At 38.8% G+C, this 24618-nt stretch overlaps 1 protein-coding gene across 3 annotated transcripts; it reads right to left on the bottom strand.

Moving 5' to 3' along the window:
- Positions 1 to 773: 773 nt before the first annotated feature.
- SAMD9L (sterile alpha motif domain containing 9 like) lies at positions 774 to 20036 on the bottom strand. Of its 3 annotated transcripts, XM_045494776.1 has the most exons (4): positions 19817 to 20036; positions 16352 to 16548; positions 10998 to 11102; positions 774 to 5870 (listed from the first exon to the last, which is right to left on the bottom strand). In XM_045494776.1, the coding sequence occupies exon 4, from the start codon at positions 5848 to 5850 to the stop codon at positions 1078 to 1080; it is 4773 nt and encodes a 1590-aa protein (XP_045350732.1). In that variant the 5' UTR covers positions 5851 to 5870; positions 10998 to 11102; positions 16352 to 16548; positions 19817 to 20036; the 3' UTR covers positions 774 to 1077. The 3 variants fall into 3 exon arrangements, 2 of the variants coding, with proteins under 2 accessions (XP_045350732.1, XP_045350733.1); XM_045494777.1 differs by lacking the exon at positions 16352 to 16548 and having other exon boundaries at positions 19817 to 20025; XR_006716280.1 differs by lacking the exon at positions 774 to 5870 and having other exon boundaries at positions 10997 to 11102.
- Positions 20037 to 24618: the final 4582 nt, after the last annotated feature.

Raw genomic sequence — 24618 nt, forward strand, 5'->3', positions numbered from 1 at the left:
TTTAATTTAATCTATATTAGCATGTGTTTTACTTTATAGGCAATGGATATCTCTTAAAATCCAAGCTCTAGAATGCTGTTCGAGGCTGTTCTGCTTTGTTTAAGTCTAGGGCCAAGCTTCTAGGATTGCATTCTGGAAAGTTGGGAACACATATTGCCATGAGGAAGTTATGGCAGGGGCTCTAGGGTCAGGGAAGACTTTCTGGTGGAGTTGATTCAAACTGAGTTGTGATGGACAAATCAGAATAGTCATATGGAAAATGTTGGATGAAAATAAGGGAATATTTGATAGAGAAAATAGCGTGTATATAGCACAGGTTGAGAAGTCAAAAGAGAAAAGAGGGCAGTGAATGGAAAAAAGAAGCCAAGGGAGATGGGCTCTAAAGAACAGGTGGAGATAAGACTATGTTGACAGGAAGCAAGAATGGCCGTAGAAACAGATTTATCTGTAAATGGGAGCAAGGGGGCAAAGGGAGTTCAGGCTTGTGACTACTTTGTTTTCTGTTTTCCCCCTCCTGAAGCAAGAAGTTGGGAGAAGGGCAAGGGGTACAAGGAAGTGTGTATTTATATAGATAGGTAGAGGGGTAGGTAGAAAAGAGAACAAAATATTTACCTTCTGTACATTTTTATTGATACCAAGATGAGGTAGGTGGCACTCTGGTGTGGATCTCTGGGTCTGATTTCCAAACACAGGAGGGGCTTTTCCTTTCATATTCATCTTATTTAAGTCTCTGCTTTCACAGTGAATAAATAATTCACAATTCAGAATATTCATAAGAGTGATAGAATTAAAACAGATTTTATTGATCTATAGCCAGCTCTAATGTGACCAGTGAATACCAACAGAATATAAGTCTGAAAATGCATATTTAAAACAATGAACAGTCAACTCTGCTGTGTACCAAACTCTGTGTAGACACACTTCATGCCCTCAAAAATTATAATTCATTCATGGAGACAAACGCAGAATCTGTGATTGCAGATGAGCCAATAATGTTATTAAAATGCCATGGGAATAGAGAGAGGGAATAAAATCACAGAGAGAGATGAATAAACATATTTGAGTTAATATGTCTTCTTAAATTACTTCTATGTCATATGCTAGAGGGCCTTCCATGGAAAATCCTAGGTAGAAGGACACTCTTTCTATGTTTCCACCGCTTCTGAGTGGACCTGAATAAACAGGTGTTACTGGTATTTTAATTTTTTTCTCTGTTCCATATTCCATAGAGATTAGCTTGCCTTCAGCCTGACCAATTAGACGACACAGGAGGTCTTTGACTTCTTTTTTTTTCCAAACGTCACCACTCTGCCCGAGAGAATTTATATTTTGTACTTTATTGAAGTATTGCTCTATCTCAGCCTTGTGAACAAGACTGTGGAGACCCTTCTTCTTCCCCAGATAAAAGAGTGTGCTTGCCTGCTTGGACCTGCACATGCTCCTGTACTGTCTCTTGAAGGTCCTGTTTAAGGATGAAACATACTTTTCCATTAGTTTGGAATCTTCATCTAGGTCTTGATTTTCTGGCCAGAACAGAAGGCAGGCCAAGAAATAAGGGTCTGGATATTGATGACTTAGTCCTATGACTTGCAACACTTCTCGGAGCTGTTTTTTCAGTGTGGTAAGTGGTTGAATGGATTTGGAGTGGGGTTTTAGACAATTAAGAATAATGTTGGCTAAAATGAAATTTAGTTTCTCCTTTGCCAGGTGTTTAGTTGGGTTTTGCTTCAATAGGAAAAAATATTTGTTCACTATATTTTCCATATTGGTTGCAGCATCTTTGTGATTTGGATTAAGATATTCCAGGAGTCCAGAAAACCTATCTGCTCTCAAAGCTTCTAAACCTTTCCTGCATTTCTCTTCTTGGAGAAACTGACTCTCTTTGCCCTGTAATGGACCGAAATCCGAATGGCAGAAAAGTTCCATGTATTTCCTGAAACAACGAGCGATTTTTTTCCTTAATGAGATTTCTACTATTTCTTTTTGGGTGTTCTTCATTTTCAAAAGAACAATATAATCATCAAGGAAGTCAAAGCACCTTTTCAAATCTGATTGTAAATCTTGTAAGTAGGGTGTGAACTTGCTAAGAGCCAAATAATATTCACATTTTGGATTTATGGGAGTAAGTCCCTTTCCTGATAAAAATTCTACCAGAGCTTTTTTAGATAATTCATTTTCTTTGAGGAAATAGGGAGTGAGCTGGAGAATCTGAATAGTGTAAAGACCAACTTCGATTTCACCCAAGAAACCGGCTGTATTGTATGTGTCATATTTTCTTTGCAACTTCTGTGGTGCCCAGGCCTCAGTTTCATAGCCTTTCCTCTCAGTTTGCTCTTGGGATTTTTTGAAAGCTCTTGAGGCATTTTCAGCAGCTTCCAGCAGATATGTTAGATCATTAACAGTAATCAGATCATTAACAGTAATATCCTTGGAGTTCTTCCTTTCATCCAACCACCATTTGATTTGACTTTTGTAGACTTGACCAAGTGTATCTGAGATATAGGAATTTTTAGATGCTCTCTTCTTGGCCTGATTTGCCCAATCCAGAGCAATATTAAAATTCTTTTCTTTAATGTAGAAATATCTTGCTAAGGCCTGACAAATGAATGCATTTTGTGGGAATCGAACACTCCCTGCCACCAAGACCTTTTCAATTTCTTCATTCTGTAAAGCTTCGATTAACGGGGCAAACAAAGTGTCTGTTTCATCTCCATACTCCTTGCGCTGTCTTGTAAGCAGAAGAGTTTGCACATCATGTTGAAATTTTTCTCTTCCTATTCCAGAAACATAGAATAAATTTTCATTTAAGATCTTCAATGCAATTTGACATTTAGTCAAGTTATAGCTTTCTTCTAGTTCTTTCAGACAGAAAATGGCAATCAAAGGATGAATGATGCGCACACCTGTGTATCTCCCAAAATCTGCAACTTCTGTGTTTATTAGAAGTGTAGAATAGGCTCCCATCTTATCCTCTAGGCTTTCAGGTTCCCAGGGTATACTAGTGTATATGATTCCCAAAAATATTTCACACTGTGACACTGAAATTGTAGAATCAGTAACATAAGAGTTGAGTAGAGCCAGGAAGGAGATGAGTTGTGCTTCCTTGCTGTCAACATTCTGTCCTTTTAGGATATTCTTGACTACCTTTTCTATGTACATTTCATTAAAATTGCTCTTCATGATCATGAAGGAATAAAAGTTTTCACAGTTCTTGTGTTGCTTTTCAATTTCTTCAAGTTTAGCCTCAAAAGCTCTTTGTTCCTTAGGAGAAAGTTGGTAGGTTAGTGCAACACTGTCTGCTAATTTTGCAGTCTCATCAGGATTCTGGGATCTCATGCAGTTGAGGATAATTACCAGTGTTTTTTCATATCTCAAGCCCTTCTCTGCTAAAATGGAATCGATGGCATTCTGTAGGACATAAACATTTTCCTGGTCTTCAAAATCATCCACAAGGAGAAGTACAGGAAAGTAGTCTTCATGGCTGGTTGCCTTATAGGTAATCAGTTTGGTCACTTGTTCTACAATTTCTGCAAAATCAGTTGTTTTGTTTTTTAACACAGCACATCTAAAGTTTTTCTTTAGGTCCCAGAGGACATTCATAGCTAATGTAGTACCCCCACAGCCTGGATGATGATAAAGATTGATAATTTTTGCAAATACTGGTTTAGGAGAGTCTGCCCAGCACTGTATCAGATCTTTAAGCTTTTCATAACTATCTCTTTTGACAAAAGCTGAAGAATAGTTTTCAGAAGAAAAATAGAAGTTCCACCAGGATACTTTGCCACCTCGATAAAAGTGTTCCTCTTTTGATGTCTTAAATTCTTGGAATTTAGATTTATCTTTTTCTATGTCTGTGTCTTTACACTCATTTTCACAGAGGATTTCCAGTGCAGTCAAGATATCCTCTTCCTTTTTCTCTAAGATAACGGAAGAAAATCCATGGGAAGGCAAAAATCTTCTTGATGACTGAGTCACTGGTTTTAGTTTAAGAATAGTACTGTTTATCAGTTCTAAATTTAAAGTGGAAATACTGTGGTTTGTTAATTCATCTGCCATTGTCAGTCTTGTTTGTAGCAGATCTTTCCATCGTTGATAAATCTGTGAGTTTACACAGATACACAATATATTTTCCATTCCTCTGAGAGCTTGATAGAAAGCACAGAAAGTTTCAATGAGGGGATCTCCTGGGCTTTCCACTGGAGAGAGTAATAGAAACACTACCAAAAATTTCCCTCTTGTCATTATATTTTCATCTGTGAGAAATAAAATCAACTTTCTGACTTCAGAAGCTCTTTCTCTATGCCATAAGTGTGGTTCTAGGGGCTTATGGCTCTCATTTTTCAAGTCTGATCTGCCATTGCAGAAGATCCAGCTGGGCTGCTGGTAAAGATTTAAACTAGAAATTTTCTCCCTTATGTTATTTGTCTTTTCTTCAAACTGATTTGGAAAGTGAAGATTTGCTACTCGGCTTTTTTTGTAAACTTTGGCCACCCCCTTGCTCACAGATTCAGGATCAAACTCCAACACAGCAAACCACTTCATTTCCTTTAGAAAATCTAAGTTATTTGTTTGGTTTGGATGGCATTTATTTGTTACAAGAATGTACCAGCTATAATATGAATTATCCAGTGAGTCTCGGTTGCCTATGAGAAGTTTGATAAGCTTTTGTCCTTCACTCTCCTTCTTATTTGCTTTCACCTCATATTCTTCTTCAGCCTCTTTTCTAGATGCTGCTAGTGGCTTTAAATTTTGTAAAAATGCTTTGTAAGCTATATCCCGTTGCTTAACATTGGCCAGGATATCCTTAGAGCTGGCCCCATCTCTCACAAACAGTGAAAGATCTTGGTTTGGTTTCCATGTTTCATTTTTACAGTTTTGCATCCTAATTAAGAAATACTTTTCTTCACACACAGAGTGTTTTGGAATAACATCTACTTCTATGACAAATCTGTCAGATGGTGTATTGTTCTGCAGTAGAACTTCCACAAACCTTGGTTCCCGAATGCACTTCTTGGCTTCATTGACCTCATCTTCAAAGTATTGTCTGATCGTTATATTGAAGTGGTCAATGAAGGCATCTTTACTGGTGACTTTCACACCAACAATTTGTCCATGGGGTTTGTTCTTAACTCCAAAATGGATGGTGCCATTGGTGCGTGAATTAATACAAGCTGCTGCAAATCGGAAGACTTCATTGCTAAATTTCATCTTAATGTCCTTTTCTGTGGCTGCTTCTGTATTTGTGAGGGCTTTGAACTCATGTATTGGGTCTATGAGATTGAGTGGGCCAGTTTCAGGTTGTAGAATACTATGTTCTATGTAACGTTGGCTGTTATGGAACTGATCAAAAGGATATGGCATACAAGTCAACTGTTCAGTTTCTAGCTTATCCTGATTTTGGTCTTCAGTGGTTGTTCCTCCATTTAATGCATCTTCTTTCGAAAGAATTGATTTTTGTTTTTTGGTATCTCTGATCTCTCTGAGATCATGATTAAAATTGGGTAACCCTGATTTTTCATCTTCCTTTTTTGTCTGTTGTGGCTTTTTTGGGTGTTCTTGTAGGGATGGTTTTGTATGATCTAATTGTCCAGAATCCTGATTGTTACTTTCAGGGTACCTATTATTCAATCTGTTATATGTACGTTTTATCAAAAGTGCTGGACCCCGTGGTAGCCCCATTTCTCTAAGGTCCATCTCAGTTAATTCCTGCAGGACTAATCCAGTTACTTCTTCATCGATCAGAATCTGCCCATATTTCTCATCAATCTTAAGGTCTTTGGTTACCCATTGTTTCACATGCTCTTTGGTCCAGTTGTTGGTCACTTCGGGTAGCTCTACTTTTTCACTCATTTCGAGCTTGCAGTTTTTTCCTTGGAAAAAGTAATACGATAAGCATTTTAGTATTATGCTTAACGATTGAAATTACATAGTCAATTATGTACATAATTTTACACAAACAACATATATAAAATATTGTTCAAGAATGACTCTTAAAACTAGTCGATACTGGGGCGCCTGGGTGGCTCAGTCAGTTCAGCGTCCGACTTCAGCTCAGGTCATGATCTCACAGTCTGTGGGTTCGAGCCCCGCGTCAGGCTCTGTGCTGACAGCTTAGAGCCTGGAGCCTGCTTCCGATCCTGTGCCTCCCTCTCTCTCTGCCCCTCCCCCACTCTCACTTTGTCTCACTCTGTCTCTCAAAAGTAAATAAATGTAAAAAAAAAAAATTAAAAAAAAACTAGTCGATACTAATGTTTTGTAGTCCCAATTAGTGCCCTTGTTTCCTAGGCGATTATAATTATTATCATGAAATGAGCAGTTGCTTCCAACTAGGATCACATACACCTTTATCCATATAGTAATTATCCCTTTTAGGTTTAATTTGGTGAAAGTTGGGTTTTTGCAACTGTTTTTTGAATTTTTTTTTAATTTATATTTGACAGAGAGAGACAGAGTGTGAGTGGGTGAGGGGTGGAGAGAGGGAAGGGAAGTCACAGAATCTGAAGCAGGCTCCTGGCTTGGAGCTATCAGCACAGAGCCTGACGGGGGGCCAGAACCCATGAACCACAAGATCATGACCTGAGCTTAAGTTGGAAGCTCACCTGACAGCCACCTAGGTATAACAAGGGTTTTTGTAATTTAAAACCAGAATTTTAAGTAACAAGACATTGATTCCCATAGCTGAATATTGCAAATAAACTTTAAATATAAAACCAGATAAGTGGAGGTGGGTTGGGGAACAGAAAACTCCTTTCTCAACTAGGAAGATGGCCATCTTTGTTACATAGCAATGAAGCAATCAGCTACCTCATCACCTACTGTCTTTTGGAACTCAAGCTATTAGGCCACCAAGACAGAAAGAGATGTGGTAGCAAAATGTTAGGGAAGTCAATTTGCTTGGCTAATTCTTGTGGCTCTCAGAGATACCAAAGGAATTAGCTGTATTTCAACCTGGCCTGGCCTGACTGAAATTAGATAAGAAAAATAGTATGAGTTTTTAACTTTGTTAAAACGATTTCAGCCTATGAAGCAACATTTTTCCAGATATATCTCCTGAGACAAGGGAAACAAAAGCAAAAATAAACTGTTGGGACTCCATCAAAATAAAAAGCTTCTGTACAACAAAGGAAACAATCAATAAAACTAAAAAACAACCTACTGAATGGGAGGAGATATTTGCAAATTACATACCTGATAATGGGTTCATATCCAAAATATAAAGAACTTATATGGGTCATTACAAACAACAACAACAAATAATCCAATTAAAAATGGAGAGAAGACATGAATAGACATTTCGCCAAAGAAGACATACAGATGGCCAACAGACATATAAAAAGATGCTCATCATCACTTATCATCAGGGAACTACAAATAAAAACTGCAATAAGAAAGGAGAGGAAGATGGCAGCAGAGTAGGAGGACCCTAGACTCATTATGACTCATGAACACAAGTAGTTAACTATCAAATCATCCTAAATATCCCAGAAATTGACCCCAAACAGCAGAATATACATTCTTTCAAGTGCTCACAGAACATCCTCTAGAATAGGTCACATATTAGGTCACAAAATAGGCCTCAACAAATACAAAAAGATTGAACTCATACTACATACTTTTTCTGGCCATGAAACTATGAAACTAGAAGTCAACCACAAGATAAAAATTGGAAAGATCACAAATACATGGCAGTTAAACAACATGCTAGTAAACAATGAATGGGTCAACCAGGAAATCAAAAAAGGAATTAAAAAATACATGGAAACAAATGAAAATGAAATCTCAAACAGTCTTTGGGATGCAGCAAAAGTGGTCCTAAGAGGGAAGTATATACAATACAGGCTTACCTCAAAAGCAAGAAAAATCTCAAATAAACAGCCTAACCTTACACCTAAAGCAGCTAGAAATAGAACAACAACAACAAAAAAGCCTACAGCTGGCAGAAGGAAGGAAATAATAAAGATTAGAGTAGAAATAAGTGATATATAAACTTAAAAAACAATAGAACAGATCAATGAAAGCAGGAGCTGGTTCTTTGAAAAAAAAAAAAATAAAATTAATAAAATAAACCTCTAGCCAGACTTATCAAAAAGAGAAAGGACCCAAATTATTCACCATGATCAAATCGGATTTATTCCTGGGTTCCCAAGTGGTTCAATATTTGCAAATCAATCAATGTGATCTGCCACCTTAATAAAATAATGGATAAGAACCATATTATCATTTCAATATATGCAAAAAAAGAGTTGACAAGCTACAACATCCATTCATGATAAAAACCTCAACAAAGTAGGTCTAGAGGGAACATACTTCAACACAGTAAAGACCATATATGAAAAACCCACAGCTAATATCATCCTCAATGGGGAAAAATTGAGAGCCTTTCCTCTACAGTCAGGAACAAGATGGGGATATCCACTATCACTACTGTTATTTAACATATTACTGGAAGTCCTAGCAACAGGACTTAGACAACACAAAGAAATAAAAGGCATCCAAATCTGTAAGAAAGAAGTAAGACTTTCACTATTTGCATATGACATGATACTCTATACATAAAACCTGAAAGACTTCACCAAAGAAAAAGAAATGCTAGAACTGATAAATGAATTCAGTAGAGTTGCAGAATACAAAATCAATGTACAAAAATATGTTGCATTTCTATACAGCAATAATGAAGCCACAAGAAGAGAAAATCAATCCCATTTTTAATTGCACTAAAAACAATAAGATACCTGGGAATAAACCTAACCAAACAGGTGAAAAAAACCTGTACTCTGAAGAATTTAAAGCACTAATGAAAGAAATTGAAGGTGATCCAAAAAAAAAAAAAAAAAAAGGAAAGACATTCCATGCTCATGGACTGGAAGAACAAATATTGTTAAAATGTCCGTGTAACCCAAAGCAATCTACACATTTAATACAATCCCTATCAAAATACCAACAACATTTTTTCACAGAATTAGAACAAATAATCCTAAAATTTGTATGGAACTGGGGTGCCTGGTGCTCAGTTGGTTGAAAATCCAACTCTTGATATTGACTCAGGTCATGATCCCTAGGTTGTGGGATTGAGCCCCATGTTGGGCTCCATGCTGAGCATGGAGCCTGCTTGAGATTCATTCTCTCTCTCTGCCCACTCCCCCAGTTGCATGCTCTTTCTCTCTAAAATTAAAAAAATTTTTTTTGTGTGTGTGGAACCACAAAAGACCTCGAATAGCCAAAGCAACCTTGAAAAAGAAAAAGCAAAGCTGGAGGCATAACAATTCTGGACTTCAAGTTATATTAGAAAGCTGTAGTAATCAAAACAGTGTGGTACTGGCACAAAAATAGATATGTAGATCAGTGGAATGGAATAGAAAACCCAGAAATAAACCCATAATTATATGGTCAATTAATCTTCAAAAAAACCCAGTAAAGAATATCCAATGGGAAAAAGTCTCTTCAACAAATGGTGTTGGTAAAACTGGACAGCCACATGCAAGAGAATGAAACTGGACCTCTTTTTGCACCAAGCAAAAATAAATTCAAAATGGATTAAAGACCTAAAGGTGAAACCTGAAACCATAAAAATCCTGGAGGAAAACACATGCAGTAACTTCTTTGACATCGGCCATAGCAACTTCTTTCTATATATGCCTACTGAGGCAAGGGAAATAAAAGCAAATATAAACTATTGGGACTTCATCAAAATAAAAAGCTTCTGTATGGCAAAGGAAACGATCAACAAAACTAAAAGGCAACATATGGAATGGGAGAAGATATTTGCAAGTGACATCTTATAAAAGGTTAGTATCCAAAATCTATAAAGAACTATATAGACTCAACACCACAAAAATGAATAATCTAATTAAAATGGGCAGAAGACATGAATAGACATTTTTCCAAAGAAGACGTTCCAGATGGCCAACAGACATATGAAAAGATGCTCAACATCATTGATAATCAGGAGATACAAATCAAAACTGCAATGAGATTTCCCCTCACACCTGTCAGAATGGCTAAAATTAACAACACAAGAAACAATAGGTATTGGTGAGCATGTGGAGACACAGGAACCATCTTGCACTATTGGTGGGAATGCAAATTGGTGCAGCCACTCTGGATTACAGTATGGATGTTTCTCAAAAAGTTAAAAATAGAATTACTCTACAATCCAGCAATTGCACTACTAGGTATTTACTCAAAGAATACAAAAATACTAATTCAAAGGAATATATGCACCTCAATATTTATAGCAGCTTTATCTACAATAGCCAAACTATGGAAACAGCTCAAGTATATATCAAATGATGAATGGATAAAGAAGTGGTAAATATACAATGAAATACTACTCAGCCATAAAAAAATGAAATCTTTCCATTTGTAACAATGTGGATGGAGCTAGGGAGTATTATGCTAAGCTAAATAAGTCAGTCAGAGAAAGACAAATACCATATGATTTCACTTTGCCTTCAGTCTGCAGGACATACCTAGTCCTGAGCCAATTAGCAGAACTATGAGCTACTGGCACAATGAACATTATAAACGTATTTCATATGATCGATTCCATTCACTTTACAGTGTAGATCCAAGAGGTCTTTTAGGTTCCATAAGAATTAGTGCACATATCGCAACCAGAAATAAATATCATTTGTTTATTCACTCGACAAATTTTTATTGAGCACCTGTTAGGCATCATGCTCAAGAAAAATAGTGGTAACCAAAACAGATGTGAAGTTTTTTCATAGTACTTATAATCCAATGGAGCAAATTAAAAAAAAAAAAAAGCCAGACACATACATTCAAAACAGTTTATAATAATAAATTGTGATCGTGCTTTGTGTAAGACTCAATAATGGGCAAAGGACTGGGATCTGTGAGGAGGGGAGGAATGTCACTATGAGGAAAGTGGGGACATTGGACAGGTGAAGTTAAAGTGGGGCTTCTGGAGTAGGGTGGGAGGCAGGTAGAGGGAACAAGTCTGGGGGGCAGAGTGAAGGGAGTAAGGCATAGTCTACCTGGTAGGACTTCCAAAGTCCTATCTACAGGGTCCAAGGAGATGGGTGTGGTGGTGCTCCACAGTGGGCTGTCCGTGCTCCTACTCCCAGATCCAGGTACTGGGTCTGCCAAAGAGAATTCCAGAGCAAAGGGAATTTACTGACCAGGAGATGACTCCACACACCCCAGAGCCTGCATCCTCCTGCTTCCTCTGCAGAGGTCCTAAGTGTCATTTCAGATAAGCTGAAGGGAGGGGTCCTGCCTTACCTGTTTACAAGCACTATATGCGGAATAGTAGAAGCAGTTATTAGTAAACATAATCCTAATGAAAGATTTTTTGAGGTCACTTTGGAGAAAAGTTTGAATAAAAAATGACTACTGTATTATTTTTAAATTTTTAAACTTTTATTTTTGAGAGGTGGGGGAGGGAAGGGCAGAGAGAGAGAGAGAGAGGGAGACAGAGGATCTAAAGCGGGCTCTGTGCTGTCAGCAGACAACTTTATGAGGGGCCCAAACTAATGAACCACGAGATCATGACCTAAGCTGAAGTCGACGTTTAACCAAACTTGCTTTTTTATATATTTTAACATATTTTGACCTCCTTTTCTAGGTAGCTGAAGGGAAGAGGCACTCATGCCCTCAGACACTTCCTGTCACAATTTTTGGTGGCTCAAATGATCCTTCAATACACTTTCTCCCTCTTGACTGCCTCTTGTCTAATGATCTTGACCTCCCTCCAACTCCAGTCTTAAAAGTCACATCATTGACCTTATGATAACTGTTATGGGTTGAATTATGACCACCTCCCTCAAAAAACCTATGTGTTTGTGATAGGTGAAAGGAAAGGGCGTCACTTATGTCAAGAGGTTTTAAAATGGAGCCATTAAGGAGATGGGCCATATACATGCCCTCACTGGAGGAACCATGAACTTTTAAACCTGGCCCAATCAAAAGTATTCCAAGGACTTAGCCCAAATTTTCTACTTGCTAGGAAGAGGTTTTACTTAGTGATAGCCTTAGCAATCAGTTATATTCAGTCAAGATTAGCTTTCTGCCACCAAAAACAATCAAAAATTCTTTTTTAACATTAAAAAATTTTTTTGTAATGTTTATTTTTGAGAGAGAGAGAGAAACAGTGTGATTGGGGAGAGGCAGAGAGAGAGGGAGACACAGAATCCGAAGAAGGCTCCGGTCTCTGAGCTGTCAGCACAGAGCCAAACGTGGGGCTTGAACTCAAGAACTACAAGATCATGACTTGGGCCGCAGTTGGACGCTTAACCGACTGAGCCACTCAGGTGCCCCTTTAAAAATTTTTTTAATGTTTATTTGTTTTTGAGAGACAGAGAGAGACAGAGCATGAGTAGGGGAGGGACAAAGAGAGTGGGAGGCATAGAATCTGAAGCAGGTACCAGGCTCAAGCTGTCAGCACAGAGTCCGACGCAGGGCTCGAACCTAGAAACTGTAGATCATGATCTGAGCTGAACTCAGACACTTAACCGACTGAGATCCCCAGTCAAAAATCCTTTGTAAGCAACATTATGAATATGAGCATTCCCTTTTTGCCTTAAAATCCCCTGACTTTTGCTTAGTGGGACACTATGTGTGTTGCTACCTAAATCTGTGTATCCCAAAGTACATATTCTTTGGTCCCAAATAGACACTCTTGCTTAATTATTACCTCCTGACAAGTTTAGGTTGATGTGACAAAGTCCTAGCCCCACTACCTTGGAATGCAGCCCTTTTGGACATAGGGTCATTGCTGATGTTTACAGGAAGCCATTAGAGTGGGCCCTAATTCAGTATAACTGGTATCTTTATAGGAAGGGGAAATTCATGGGGCGCCTGGGTGACGCAGTCGGTTAAGCGTCCGACTTCAACCAGGTCACGATCTCGCGGTCCGCGAGTTCGAGCCCCGCGTCAGGCTCTGGGCTGTTTCCGATTCTGTGTCTCCCTCTCTCTCTGCCCCTCCCCCGTTCATGCTCTGTCTCTCTCTGTCCCAAAAATAAATAAACGTTGGAAGGGGAAATTCAGACACAGAGGCACACACACACATGGAGAACACCACGTGCAGAAGAAGGCAGGGATAGGGGTGATCTGTGAGCCAAGGAATGCCAGAGATTGCCAGCAAACCACCAGAAGCTAGAAGAAGAGCAAGGAACATATTCCAGTTTACAGCCCTCTGAGGGAAACAATCTCACCAACATCTTGATCTTGAAGACTTCCAGCCTCCAGAACTGTGAGATAATACATTTCTGTTGTTTAAGCCACTCACTTTGTGGTACTTTGTTACAGCAACCCTAGCCAACTAATAGAATCACTAATGGCTGCAAGCCTTCCAGCATCTCAGATTCAAATACCTCCCTCCTGCATCTCCTCACTGCTTCTCCCTTGTAACTAGCTTGATTTTCTTTGTTCATTCATTGTAATCACTTGCTCTGTCCTCCCTCCTCTTGTACTCTGTCTGTGTCAACTCGGTGGAACATGGCTGGACATGACCCTCCATAACCTGCCTGGTCTCACTTTACAGTCATGACCACTGTCCTCCAGCAGGCTGTTAAATGCTCTGAGCTACCATCCTGTTTCCCTGCTATATTCACTCTCTCACTGTCTTAAATGGCTATTTCACACATTCACACAAATCTCCAACACCTCCTCACCGTTGTCACTTTCTGCTATAACCCTGCTTCCTATTGCAACTAGGAAACTGAAACAATCAGAAGAGAGCTTTCTTGAGCTCCTGAAACCACATCTACCACTGTACTGCTTCTTGACTTCTCTTCTGTTACTAAGTCCATACATTCTATTTTAGTTTCTGTTCTTTGAACAGACTGTCTATAACTCCCTGCTCTAGAGAGGAGACCCACGCATCCCTGGGCATCTCTTCTGGAGATGCTCTTGTCATTCTCCACAGATGTGCTCTGTCCAGGTCTGTGGCAATATCTTCTCTTAGTCAGAGTCCTTTCTCACCTTCTTCTCTGGGTACCCCAGATATTACAAGGAAAAGCTCTAGATTTTCTCTTCTGATATAGCCAGTGAGTATACCAATCCCACTAGACTCCAGCACTCTACAAAGAGTGTGTGTCCGTGTATAATGTGGGGATGTGGAAGGGCTGGTCTTTGGGCCACCTGCCAGGGAGACATTTTCTCCTTTATTGTTTGAATTCTGCTGGAAATTACAGGGAGATGGGAGCGCTCTTCTCAAATTGGAAGTGCGTCTGTCCTCCCCAAATCTGTTTTTAATCTGTACTTTATCTCACAGGTTCCCCACTGTTCAAAGATGAAAACCCTTTATAACAGTAAAAACTTTCTCAGCTGCCCACTACTGTGATGAGAGCTGAGACGATTCATAATGATTTGAAGTTACTATATATTTGTTAATGCTTTCACATAAATTTTGCACTCTGTCAATTATACAAGCATCTTACATAGTCTATGATCCATATTTGGATCATTTATTTAATTCAAGATGGCCATGATTTGGGCAAAATGCTTTAATAATGCTTTGGTATAACTCTTTGGCTCAGTGTATTATTCAACCTTGTTTTGGGTGATGATTCCTTAACATTTATGTAGAACTTTGACATATTTCACTGTTCTGAGGCTGACAAAATCATTTCATGAACATTATCTGATTAGATTCATGTCCTGGAGTGTTGGCATATTTTTTAAATATGAGGGACCTTTATGTATAACAAGAAGTTACATAGTATAAATAAAGGGGAGGGGTTGTGATCAGGAAAACAATGTCATGATTAATTATGTCTCCTCTCAGCCAACCTGTTTTCATTGTATAGGAGCATGGGACAGAACCAGTGCTGTCTTGGTTGTTGTTTGCTTTTGTTCTGCTTCTTCAAAAGAAAAGCATGTAAAACCTTAAGATCTGAAATCGATAAAGGTGTTGTTCTGCTTGGAACTGGGGAGAAGACCTCTACCTTATCTCCTTTATTATGTTCTGGGATATTTTTGAACCCCAGAGTTCTCCTTATGAGTACTCAATTCAGGACCCCTTCCTTCCTTCCTTCTTTCCTTTCTTTCCTTCTTTCTTTCTTTCTTTCTTTCTTTCTTTCTTTCTTTCTTTCTTTCTTTCTTTCTTTCTTTCTTTCTTCTAGAGAGAGGGAGAGAGAGAAAGGAAGGAGAGAATCCCAAGCAGGCTCTGCACCATCAGCAGAGAGCCTGACATGGGGCTTGATCTCACAAACTGTGAGACATGACCTGAACTGAATGAAATCAAGAGTTAGACACTTAACCAACTGAGCCAACCAGGTACCCTCAGGACCCATTTCTTAAGGACTTTTATTTTCTCGCTTTGGGGTTGATCAGGAAGGATCAAACCAAACAGCTTTTAGGGCAAGCAGTGGTGCACACCCCTGCCTCCAGGAAGCTGGGTCTCAGCAGCCCACAAGTATCTTTGCCTCTTGTAAAGAATGCTCACAATTGGAGATCAGCAAGCCTACTGTTCTTCAGAAATGAAACTGCCAAGCAAGTTGGTTATATTTTCTGGAAGTGCACGTTAAAATCATGTATTTCCTCCCATAGTCTTTGTACAAGCTAGTTGTAAAGGAAAGCCTTAAATAAAATGATTAGAGGTGCCTGGCTGGTTCAGTCAGAAGAACATACAACTCTCGATCTTGGGTTTGTGAGTTCAAGCCCCATTTTGGGTGTTGAGATTACGTAAATAAATAAATGTTTTAAAAAATAAAATAATTAGACTTCGGTGGGTCTAATCTTTAACTTTGATATCATCTTGAGTTATACAGGACAGGGTTTGACATAGCTGCACATGGCTATAATTTTCTACACAGGTTGCTATGCTTCAATTCCTGATCCTCTGATCAACATTTTACTTAGGTCTTTCTAGACTCATCTCTGGAGACTTCCACTTTCAGAAACACTCTGCATCATGGTGGTTGGAAGGTTTCTTTCTTAAAGAATTCTTCACGGGCACCTGGGTGGCTCAGTCGGTTAAGTGTCCGACTTCGGCTCAGGTCATGGTCTCACAGTTTGTGAGTTGAGCCTCGCGTTGCGCTCTGTGCTGACAGCTCAGAGCCCGGAGCCTGCTTCAGATTCTGTGTCTCCCTCTCTCTTTGTCCCTCCGTTGCTCATGCTCTGTCTCTCTCTGTCTCTCAAAAATAAATAAGTGTTAAAATTTTTTTTAAGAATTCTGCAGCCAGCGCAAGTTACATCTAGCGATACGTACATGTTACAAACGGGAATATTTCTCATTCCTTTAAAATTGTTTCATTAGAAATAGCTCATGTGCACTTGAAAATATATTCATTTTCAAAGTTCTACTCTATGTTTTAGACTTAGTTTTTAAAGACAGCTTTTTAAAGAAATTTGATGAAACAGGTATCTTTAATGATTAGAAACTCACCGAGACTTTTCTGAAAACTTCTTTTTATATCAGCAACTTGAAATAACTCTTTGTGAGGTTCTTTGATCTCAAGCTATTAGATTAGTTGTCTTTTCTTGAAAATTTGCAAGAGTGATGCCCTGGAAAGCATCTGTGAGGAAATACAGATGTAGGCAGAACAGATCTGGTCCTTTTCCAGTTTGCCTTTTGTTGAGAATCTGTTACATCAAAAAACAAAACGATATCACAGAAAATTAAAATGGAATTGATTGGATTGTTGCTTAGGAACTCTATGAGACAGATTTTCCCCCTAACTTCCTATTGTGAAAAGTCAAACATGTACAAGATTTGAAAGAATAATGAAAAGAACATCCTCCACCAAGATGGCATCACCCCTGTATTTAAATACTTTTAATAAATTAAACAAACATCCAAAAATTTGTTGCAGGCATTCTCTTCCCCTTCTGCCACATTCCACATTCAATGTGGTGCAAATCCTGTAGGTTGTCTCTCTAAAACACATCTGGCATCTCCACCACTACCAACCCGTCCAAGCCCCCACCTCTCTCCTGGATGTCAGGAGCAGCTCCCTCACTTGTTTCACCCTTGCTCTTATTGATCCTGCTGGAGACTTCTCAAAATAGCAGCCAGAGTGACCCTGTTCAAATGTAAATCACATGCTAATATTCTGTTCAGTCCCTCCAGTGGCTTACCATTTGACTCAGAGTGAAAGCTGAGCCCTTTATTATAAACTATAAGGCCTCACATGACCTGGCACCCTGTTACCCTTCTGATATTAAATCTTATTTTCATTTCCCTTTCTAAAGCTGGTCCAGCCCCTTCTTGTTTCTTGCAGGAAGAACCTACTTCTGCTTCTGGCATAGTCCTTGCTTCCTCTCTGTGGGATGCCCTCAGATACCTGCAGGGCTCACTCCTTCCCTTTGCTTACGTCTTTCATCACATGTCACCTTCTTACTGAGGCATGGGTGGCCAGCCTGCTGAAAACTTTATTCCATCTCCAGTATTTCCTGTTCTTCTCTGTTATTTTTTTTCCCTTAAATATGTATACTTAGGATTTATCACAATAAAGTATTCCACATACTCCTACCTATTTATCTTGTTTCTTTTTCTGTCCCACCCATTATTTCTGTGTACTTCATGAGGATCAGGAGTTTTTACATGTATTTACTATTTTACAGTGCTTAGCACAGAGTAGCTTTTAACAAAAAATTTGTTGAACGAATAACATTTTCTCAGAGTAGTTTAAAGTAATAAATTTTTGACAACTCTTGAATTAGCTATGTCTGTGGGTCAAAGGACCAAACGACTGCTCATTTCACTAGGGCAGTTCTTTCACTCGGCTTGAATCTCACACAGATATCTAGACATTCTTACTGGGCTGTTCGTTAGGGCCAGAACTAGTTCTAGCTTCAATCACCTGGTCACAAAGAAGGAAAAGGAAATTTTGTCAAAAGGAAAGGAAAGTTAATAAGTATGTTTTCTCCTTCAGTCCTTCTAGGTACCCTAGTTTCATAATATCCTGTATCATTTCTGCTGTGTCACTCACAGTTTCCAAATAAGGTCATTTCTCATACTGGACTAGGTCTCTCTCTCTCTCTCTCTCTTTCTTCTGGGTCCTCAGTGTCAGAGCCTCAGCACCTCTGCTGTTCTCATCTGCTGCCTCTGCTCTGGAAAGCTGATCTCCTCGTGAGGGACTTAGCCCCTTCCCACAGACACACCCTGCTCGGATCTGCTGCAAAACTTCTCTTAGCCAGAGTTCTCTTTCAGTAATTTAACCGTCCACCCTGTCTCTGGATATCCCAAAGACTGAGAGGACAGACTCAAGGTTTCTCTTTTGTTTTAGCCAGTGATTATAGCAATTCCACCAAGGCCCAACATTCTAAAGTTTGTTATTTTTTAAATTTTTCGTAATCTCTACACGCAATGTGGGGCTTGAACTCACGACCCCAAGATCAAGAGTCACATGTTCTTCTGTGAGCCAGCCAGGCACCCCTTTTAATTTTTTAACTTTATTTAAACAATATTTCTTAAGGCCCAACATTTTAGGAATGAGGCAGCACATCAGAAATTTCCCTCTGCAGTGTATCCCTTCTTCTTACAGCTTTTATGCCTCTATACAGCCAGCAACTCACTGTGTGCTGTGTCCAGTGCTGCAAGGGTAACTTTGTGCCACCTAAGAGGTGGCAGCTTTCTCTTCCTTCAGATTCTGCCAGTAGATACCAGGGAGATAGAAACACTGTTCTCAGATAAGGTCACAGACATTTATTCCCCAAATCTGGAGTCTTTCGTTTTGTTATATGGAAAAATCGGCAATACCTTGTCTTAATATGATACACTAAACTCTTTACTAATATCTTGGACCTATTATAATGTCAAAAGGTTCTCAACCTCCCTCTCCTCTCATGACAGCAGTTGTGAACATATAATGATTTGAACTTACTATATTCAATAATGCTTTTAAAATAGTTTATACCTTATCAGTTATAAGAGCATCTGCATATATATTGTTGGAGCTAAGCAAAGATCAAAATGACTGGTGTGGACAAATTTTGAGATTGACTTGACATAACTCTGGCTTCCTGGGGGCCCTCATCTTCCTGTTTTGAAACAATTGTGAACACAAATCTTATCAGTAATACCATTAATTATTAGCAAAGGAGCTACAGGATGCCATCCTCCAGCAACTGCTCCAGTTTTCTCTCTTTAGGTGTTGAACAAGAAATGCCAAATCATCAGAGTGCATAGGGTCAAGCACTGGTGCCCACCCACCCTCATCTCAGGGGCGTCCTCAGAGCATCCCAGATATCTATGCCCCAAGCAGTCCTGTTCCGTAGGACTCAGGGCTGATCATCAGGGAGAGGCTCTGCAGGATTCTGATGCTAGTCTGGGAGGGCTACACATCTCCCCCTGCTGGTCTGAAGAAACGAAACCATACACAACACAAGTTAAGTTTCATTTCCTGGTTAAGTTTCCATTTTCAGTTTTTAACTAGATCGCTGTAAAAAAAATGAATGTGAAGGGACTTCTTACAAAGAAAAATAGTCTTTGGAGAGTGTTATCTTTGATTAAATGTAAAGCTTCTAATAACATCTTAAGTTACGGAAGACAGAATTTTACACAGTTTCACATGACCACAGGTTCCTTTACAATCTTTAACGTTTACATTCCTGAACTTTGCATTGTTTTTCTGTTGTCTTTCCTACTGCCCTGTGGGACCATAAGGTTCTCACCACTACAAGTACACTTAACAGTACATTTCTTTCTAGAAGAGCATTCACAAAGTTAGCCTCAGTTAAATATGTTGCTACATATTTAATCTATTGATCTTCTAATTACTTTCAACATTTTTACAAGCAATCATTTATGTATAAACACAAGTATTTATATAAAAAGTACAGCTGGGATTTTAAAAAATAGCCACACCATCGGCAGAAAATTTAAAGGTTTACTGATTCTGTAACTTACCAGGATTTTCCTGAAAACTTCTTTTTATATTGAAAAGTTGAAGCTGTTGATTTCAACCTTTGTTTTCTTAATCCTTTCCTAGTGGGCAGGAGAAATAAGATTGTAAGATCCTTTTAGAAATCCAAACAATGAACTTGTGGAGTTCTCTGGTCTCCCAATACGCCAACTCCTCTGACCGTGTGTGAGATCAGCAGTGAAGAAGCAGAATGAGGAAGTTAGAAATGCAGTCAGTTTCAGTTTTGCTCAGGAATGGTTTATTTGGACTTGGAAGGATGTAAAATATCAAAGTTAACACCTCATAAAATTATCAAAAAAATTTGAACCATTGCTTAGAAACTATTCATCAGACATTATTTTAAGTCATAAGAGTTCAGAAATTGTGGTGGTGGGGACCCTATGGATAAAACATATAAATACAGAAGAAAACATTGAAATCTCAAATGTGATTTAAGTGCCTGTTATGGGATGAAGTGTGCTCCTCCAAAATTCATATGTTGAAGTCCTAACCCTCAGTACCTCAGAACGTGACTGTATTTGGAGATAAGGTCTTTAAAAAAGTTTATTTATTTATTTTGAGAAATAGAGCAAGACAGTGCAAGCAGGGAAAGGGCAGAGAGAGAGGGAGAGAGAGAATCCCAAGCAGGCTCTATGCCCAGCACATATCCTAACACAGGGCCTGGTCCCATGACCCTGAGATCATGACCTGAGCCAAAACCAAGAGTCAGATACCTAACTGACTGAGCCACCCAGGTGCCCTGAGATAAAGTCTTTAAAGAGATATTTAAGTTAAAAAGAGGTCACTAGGGTGGGCTCTTATCTAACATGACTGGTGTCCTTGTAAGAAGAGATTAGGATATAGACACACACACACACACACACACACACACAGAAAAGACTACATGAAGATGCAGGGAGAAGACAGGCATCTATAAGCCATAGTGTTTCCCAAAGTTGTCACACCAGTTTACACTCCTATTAGTAGTGTTAGTAAGAGTTCTCCTTATTCTACATCCTTGCTAACTCTTGGTATTATGAGACTTTTTTTTAATGTTTATTTTTGAGAGAGAGAGAGAGAGAGAGAGAGACAGAGTGCGAGTGGGGGAAGGGCAGAGACAGAGGGAGACACAGAATCCAAAGCAGGCTCCAGACTCTGAGCTGTCAGCACAGAGCTTGAAACCGTGCTTGAACTCACGAACTGTGAGATCATGACCTGAGCCAAAGTCAGACACTTAACCAACTGAGCCACCTAGGTGCCCCTAGAGACTTTCTAAATTTTGTCATTCAAGACCATGTGAAATCCTATCTTGCTGTGGTTGTAATTTCCATTCCCTTATTATTAGTGAGGTTGAAAATTTTTACGATGGTGCAAAAGTGATATGCATTCAGTAGAAGCCATACTTCAAATTTTGAAATATTTTTCATAGGTTTAGGGCTATTTATGCTTCCTCTTCTGTGAAATTCCTGTTCACGTTTTTTGTACATTTTTCTATCAAATTAGTCGTGTTTTTCTTATTTGTTTTAGGATGCTTTACTATATCAATTCATACTAGAAAGTTTCCAGTTAAAGAAAATACTAGAAAATACTAGAAAATTTCCTGCTAAGACTCTTTTGTGAAAAATTTCAAAACACTTGGTACCAAGATGTTTATACAAAGATATTTGCTGAAGCATGTTGATAATATCAAAGAAAAATTGGCAGTACCCTAACTGACTATAAATAGGAATCGGTAATATAGTCATATAAATGAAATACAGCCATTAAAATTTTTTTTAAAACAGAATGATTTCCAGAATCCAAGGGAAATAATTCAGGAGTAGGATAGGGTATATTGTACACTCCTGTTTGTGTAAAAAAATTTTTTAAGTATGTAACAGTATATAAACATAGACTCTGCATACACACATGTACACATAAGCTGGTATAGGCATAAAACTTTTGAAAGTTAGCAGGAAATTATATCATTATATCTGAGAAAAGAGACTGGGGCTTAGGGATAAGAAGAAATTTACTTTTAACTATATTTCTTTCTGTTCTTTTTTTTCCATGTCATCTATTACTTTTATTTATATTTTATTTATTTATGAAAAATTTGGACTTGTTAGAATGTATGATATAATTTTTTTTCCAATGTTTATTTATTTTTGGGACAGAGAGAGACAGAGCATGAACGGGGGAGGGGCAGAGAGAGAGGGAGACACAGAATCAGAAACAGGCTCCAGGCTCTGAGCCATCAGCCCAGAGCCCGACGCGGGGCTCGAACTCACAGACCGCGAGATCGTGACCTGGCTGAAGTCGGACGCTTAACCAACTGCGCCACCCAGGCGCCCCTAGAATGAATGATATAGATATACACGTGTAGGAAGAGTGAGAAGTCTTGGATCATTCCGAAATTTTTAAATTTGAGAAACAGGTCGAATGGTGGCCCAACAAATCAAGGATGGGAATACAGGAAAAACATGTTGAGGGGTCAGGATTATGAGTTAAGATTATTTTAAACTTGTGTCAATTGTCCTGTCTGTTGCTTCTTTTATATGTAATATTCTCCAGTGAAAAATTTATCATTGAGCTCATCTTTTCATAGCAGCAAAAACAGAATGGCAACTAGGGCCTGTTGTTTGTTTAAGAGATCACAGTGTGTTCTGGGAAGAAGATGAATGGGCAACCCAAAACTATGATAACTATGACAAGTATAACCAGGCTTACATAATCCAAAAGATTAACAGCTGGAGAGCAGATGTCAGTTACCATTTAGACAATTATGTTCCTATAGCCAGTTTTGAGGTCTAAGCCAACTTGCTCTTCATAAAGTCCCTGCAGTGCTATAACAAATAAATATGATAAATATTTCCTCAGTTCTTCCCCACAGGGACATGCACTCATTTACTTGAAAGTACAGTGAAGAAAGAGGATTACCTAGACCTCTTGAGGATTGTTGAATATAAGTTCTGAGATGACACTAATGCCAAGGATCCAAAATGCCACTGTGGTCCTCTGGTTAGAGTGGGGGCTCATGGCGGAAACAAATAATAGAGTCATGGCACAAGTCCATCTTACAGGTAGATCCAATGCATTTGCAAACTCACACTGGTTACTTCTCCAGTCCAAGAGTACACAACTGTGACAAAGATTCTTATCAGCTCACAAAACTCTTACATTGGTTTCATGACCTATCAAACAAGTGTCATTACAGTAGAGTGGACCAAATAGAAGCTCCTAAAGTTGCCCATACATCCTCCTGCCAAGACAGTGAATAAGGAAGCAACATGTTATCCTGAGGAGAGTTGCAAAGATTAGCACTCCTATCAAAAACATAGCAAAAGAGTGAGTAGTGGGCCTCATTTCTCCATTCAAATCTTTTATATGACCCTTGCAAAAGTAGATAAATCAAGCATATGGTGGTGGACTATCATAAGCTCAACTAAATGGTAGTCCCAACCATAGCTGCTCTGCCAGATTTGGTATCTCTACTGCAACTGATCAACACAAACTCTGGGACTTGACATGCAGCTATTGATCTGGTTAATGTATTACTTTCAATCTCTGTCAGTAATTGCAGTCAAAAACAACTTGCATTTAAACTGGAAGGAGAACAATACATATCCATGCAGTTGCTCTGGATTACAGTAAGTCTCTTAATGTAGTTTTAATATGGTCTCCAAGAATCTGGATCATGTGGCTATTTCATAAAACATATTTGTCCACTATGTTGGTAATATCACACAAATTAGACTTTCTGTATGGGAAATAGCAAATACTCTGGATTCCTTAGTAAGACAAATACATGCCAGAAGGTGAAAGATGCACCATACAAATTCAGGGCCTTGTTATATCAACAAAGTTCTTAGGGATTATATGGTCTACAGAGGGTAGAGGAAGAAGTTCTGTAGAAGATCCAGAGTGTGGTGTAAGCTGCTCTGCTATTCAGGCATGTGGCCCAACAGATTCCATGATGCTAGAGCTATCCATTGTGGATAAAAATCCTTCGTAGAGTCCCTAGAAAGGCCTAATATGAGAGACACATTGCAGATTCTCCAGGGTTGTGGACTAGTAGCAGGACTTTTGTAGCAGAGAACTACTTGATGTTTGAAAAAGATCTGTGGAAGAGACTGAGTGCCTGACCACTAGACATTGAATGATTATGTGACCAGAGTTTCACAACACAAGATAAATACTATCAGATCCAATGAGTCATGCAGTCAAGCTCGTAAAATAGCATTCTGTCAAATGATAGAATAGTACATTTAGATCATATCTGAGGAGGTTCAGAGGTCAAGAGTAATTACAGAAACAGGTGTATTAATATCTGAAACAGGCCCAGAATTCAACTCATCTATCTCAATTGCACTGTTGCCTCTTTCTCAAATTATCTATATGACATCATGGGTGATTCTTCATGACAACTGAGAGAAAAGGTAGAAAATGAAGCTCAGTTCACAAATGAGTCAGCTCAGCATATTGGTGCTAATCAAAAATGGACTGTTACTAACCTACAGCTACACTCAACAGTAACCTTGACAAAAAATAATAAAGAAATCCTTTCAGTGGAAGGGATATAAGCAGTGCAGTTGGTCATTCATTTGTATAGAGGGGGAAATGATCTGAAGTATGGATAAACATGGACCTCACCCCCTACCCCGAGCAGTCACATGGCTTAGGTGGCTGTTCAGGGGCTTCAAAGAGCAAAATGGAATCTTGGAAACAAGGGAGTTTGAGGAAGAGGCATATGAATGGATCTTTGGGAGTTATCACAAACTCTGTGGATCCTTTTGCCTAATGTTATGCCCACCAGAGAGTATCCGCT

Source organism: Leopardus geoffroyi, chromosome A2 (genome assembly GCF_018350155.1).
Source record: "Leopardus geoffroyi isolate Oge1 chromosome A2, O.geoffroyi_Oge1_pat1.0, whole genome shotgun sequence".
Taxonomy (NCBI): Eukaryota; Metazoa; Chordata; class Mammalia; order Carnivora; family Felidae; genus Leopardus; species Leopardus geoffroyi.

What these genes read in the sequence shown, in the direction of transcription:
- SAMD9L (XM_045494776.1), bottom strand. Translation starts at nt 5,850, where the DNA reads ATGAGTGAAAAAGTAGAGCTACCCGAAGTGACCAACAACTGGACCAAA.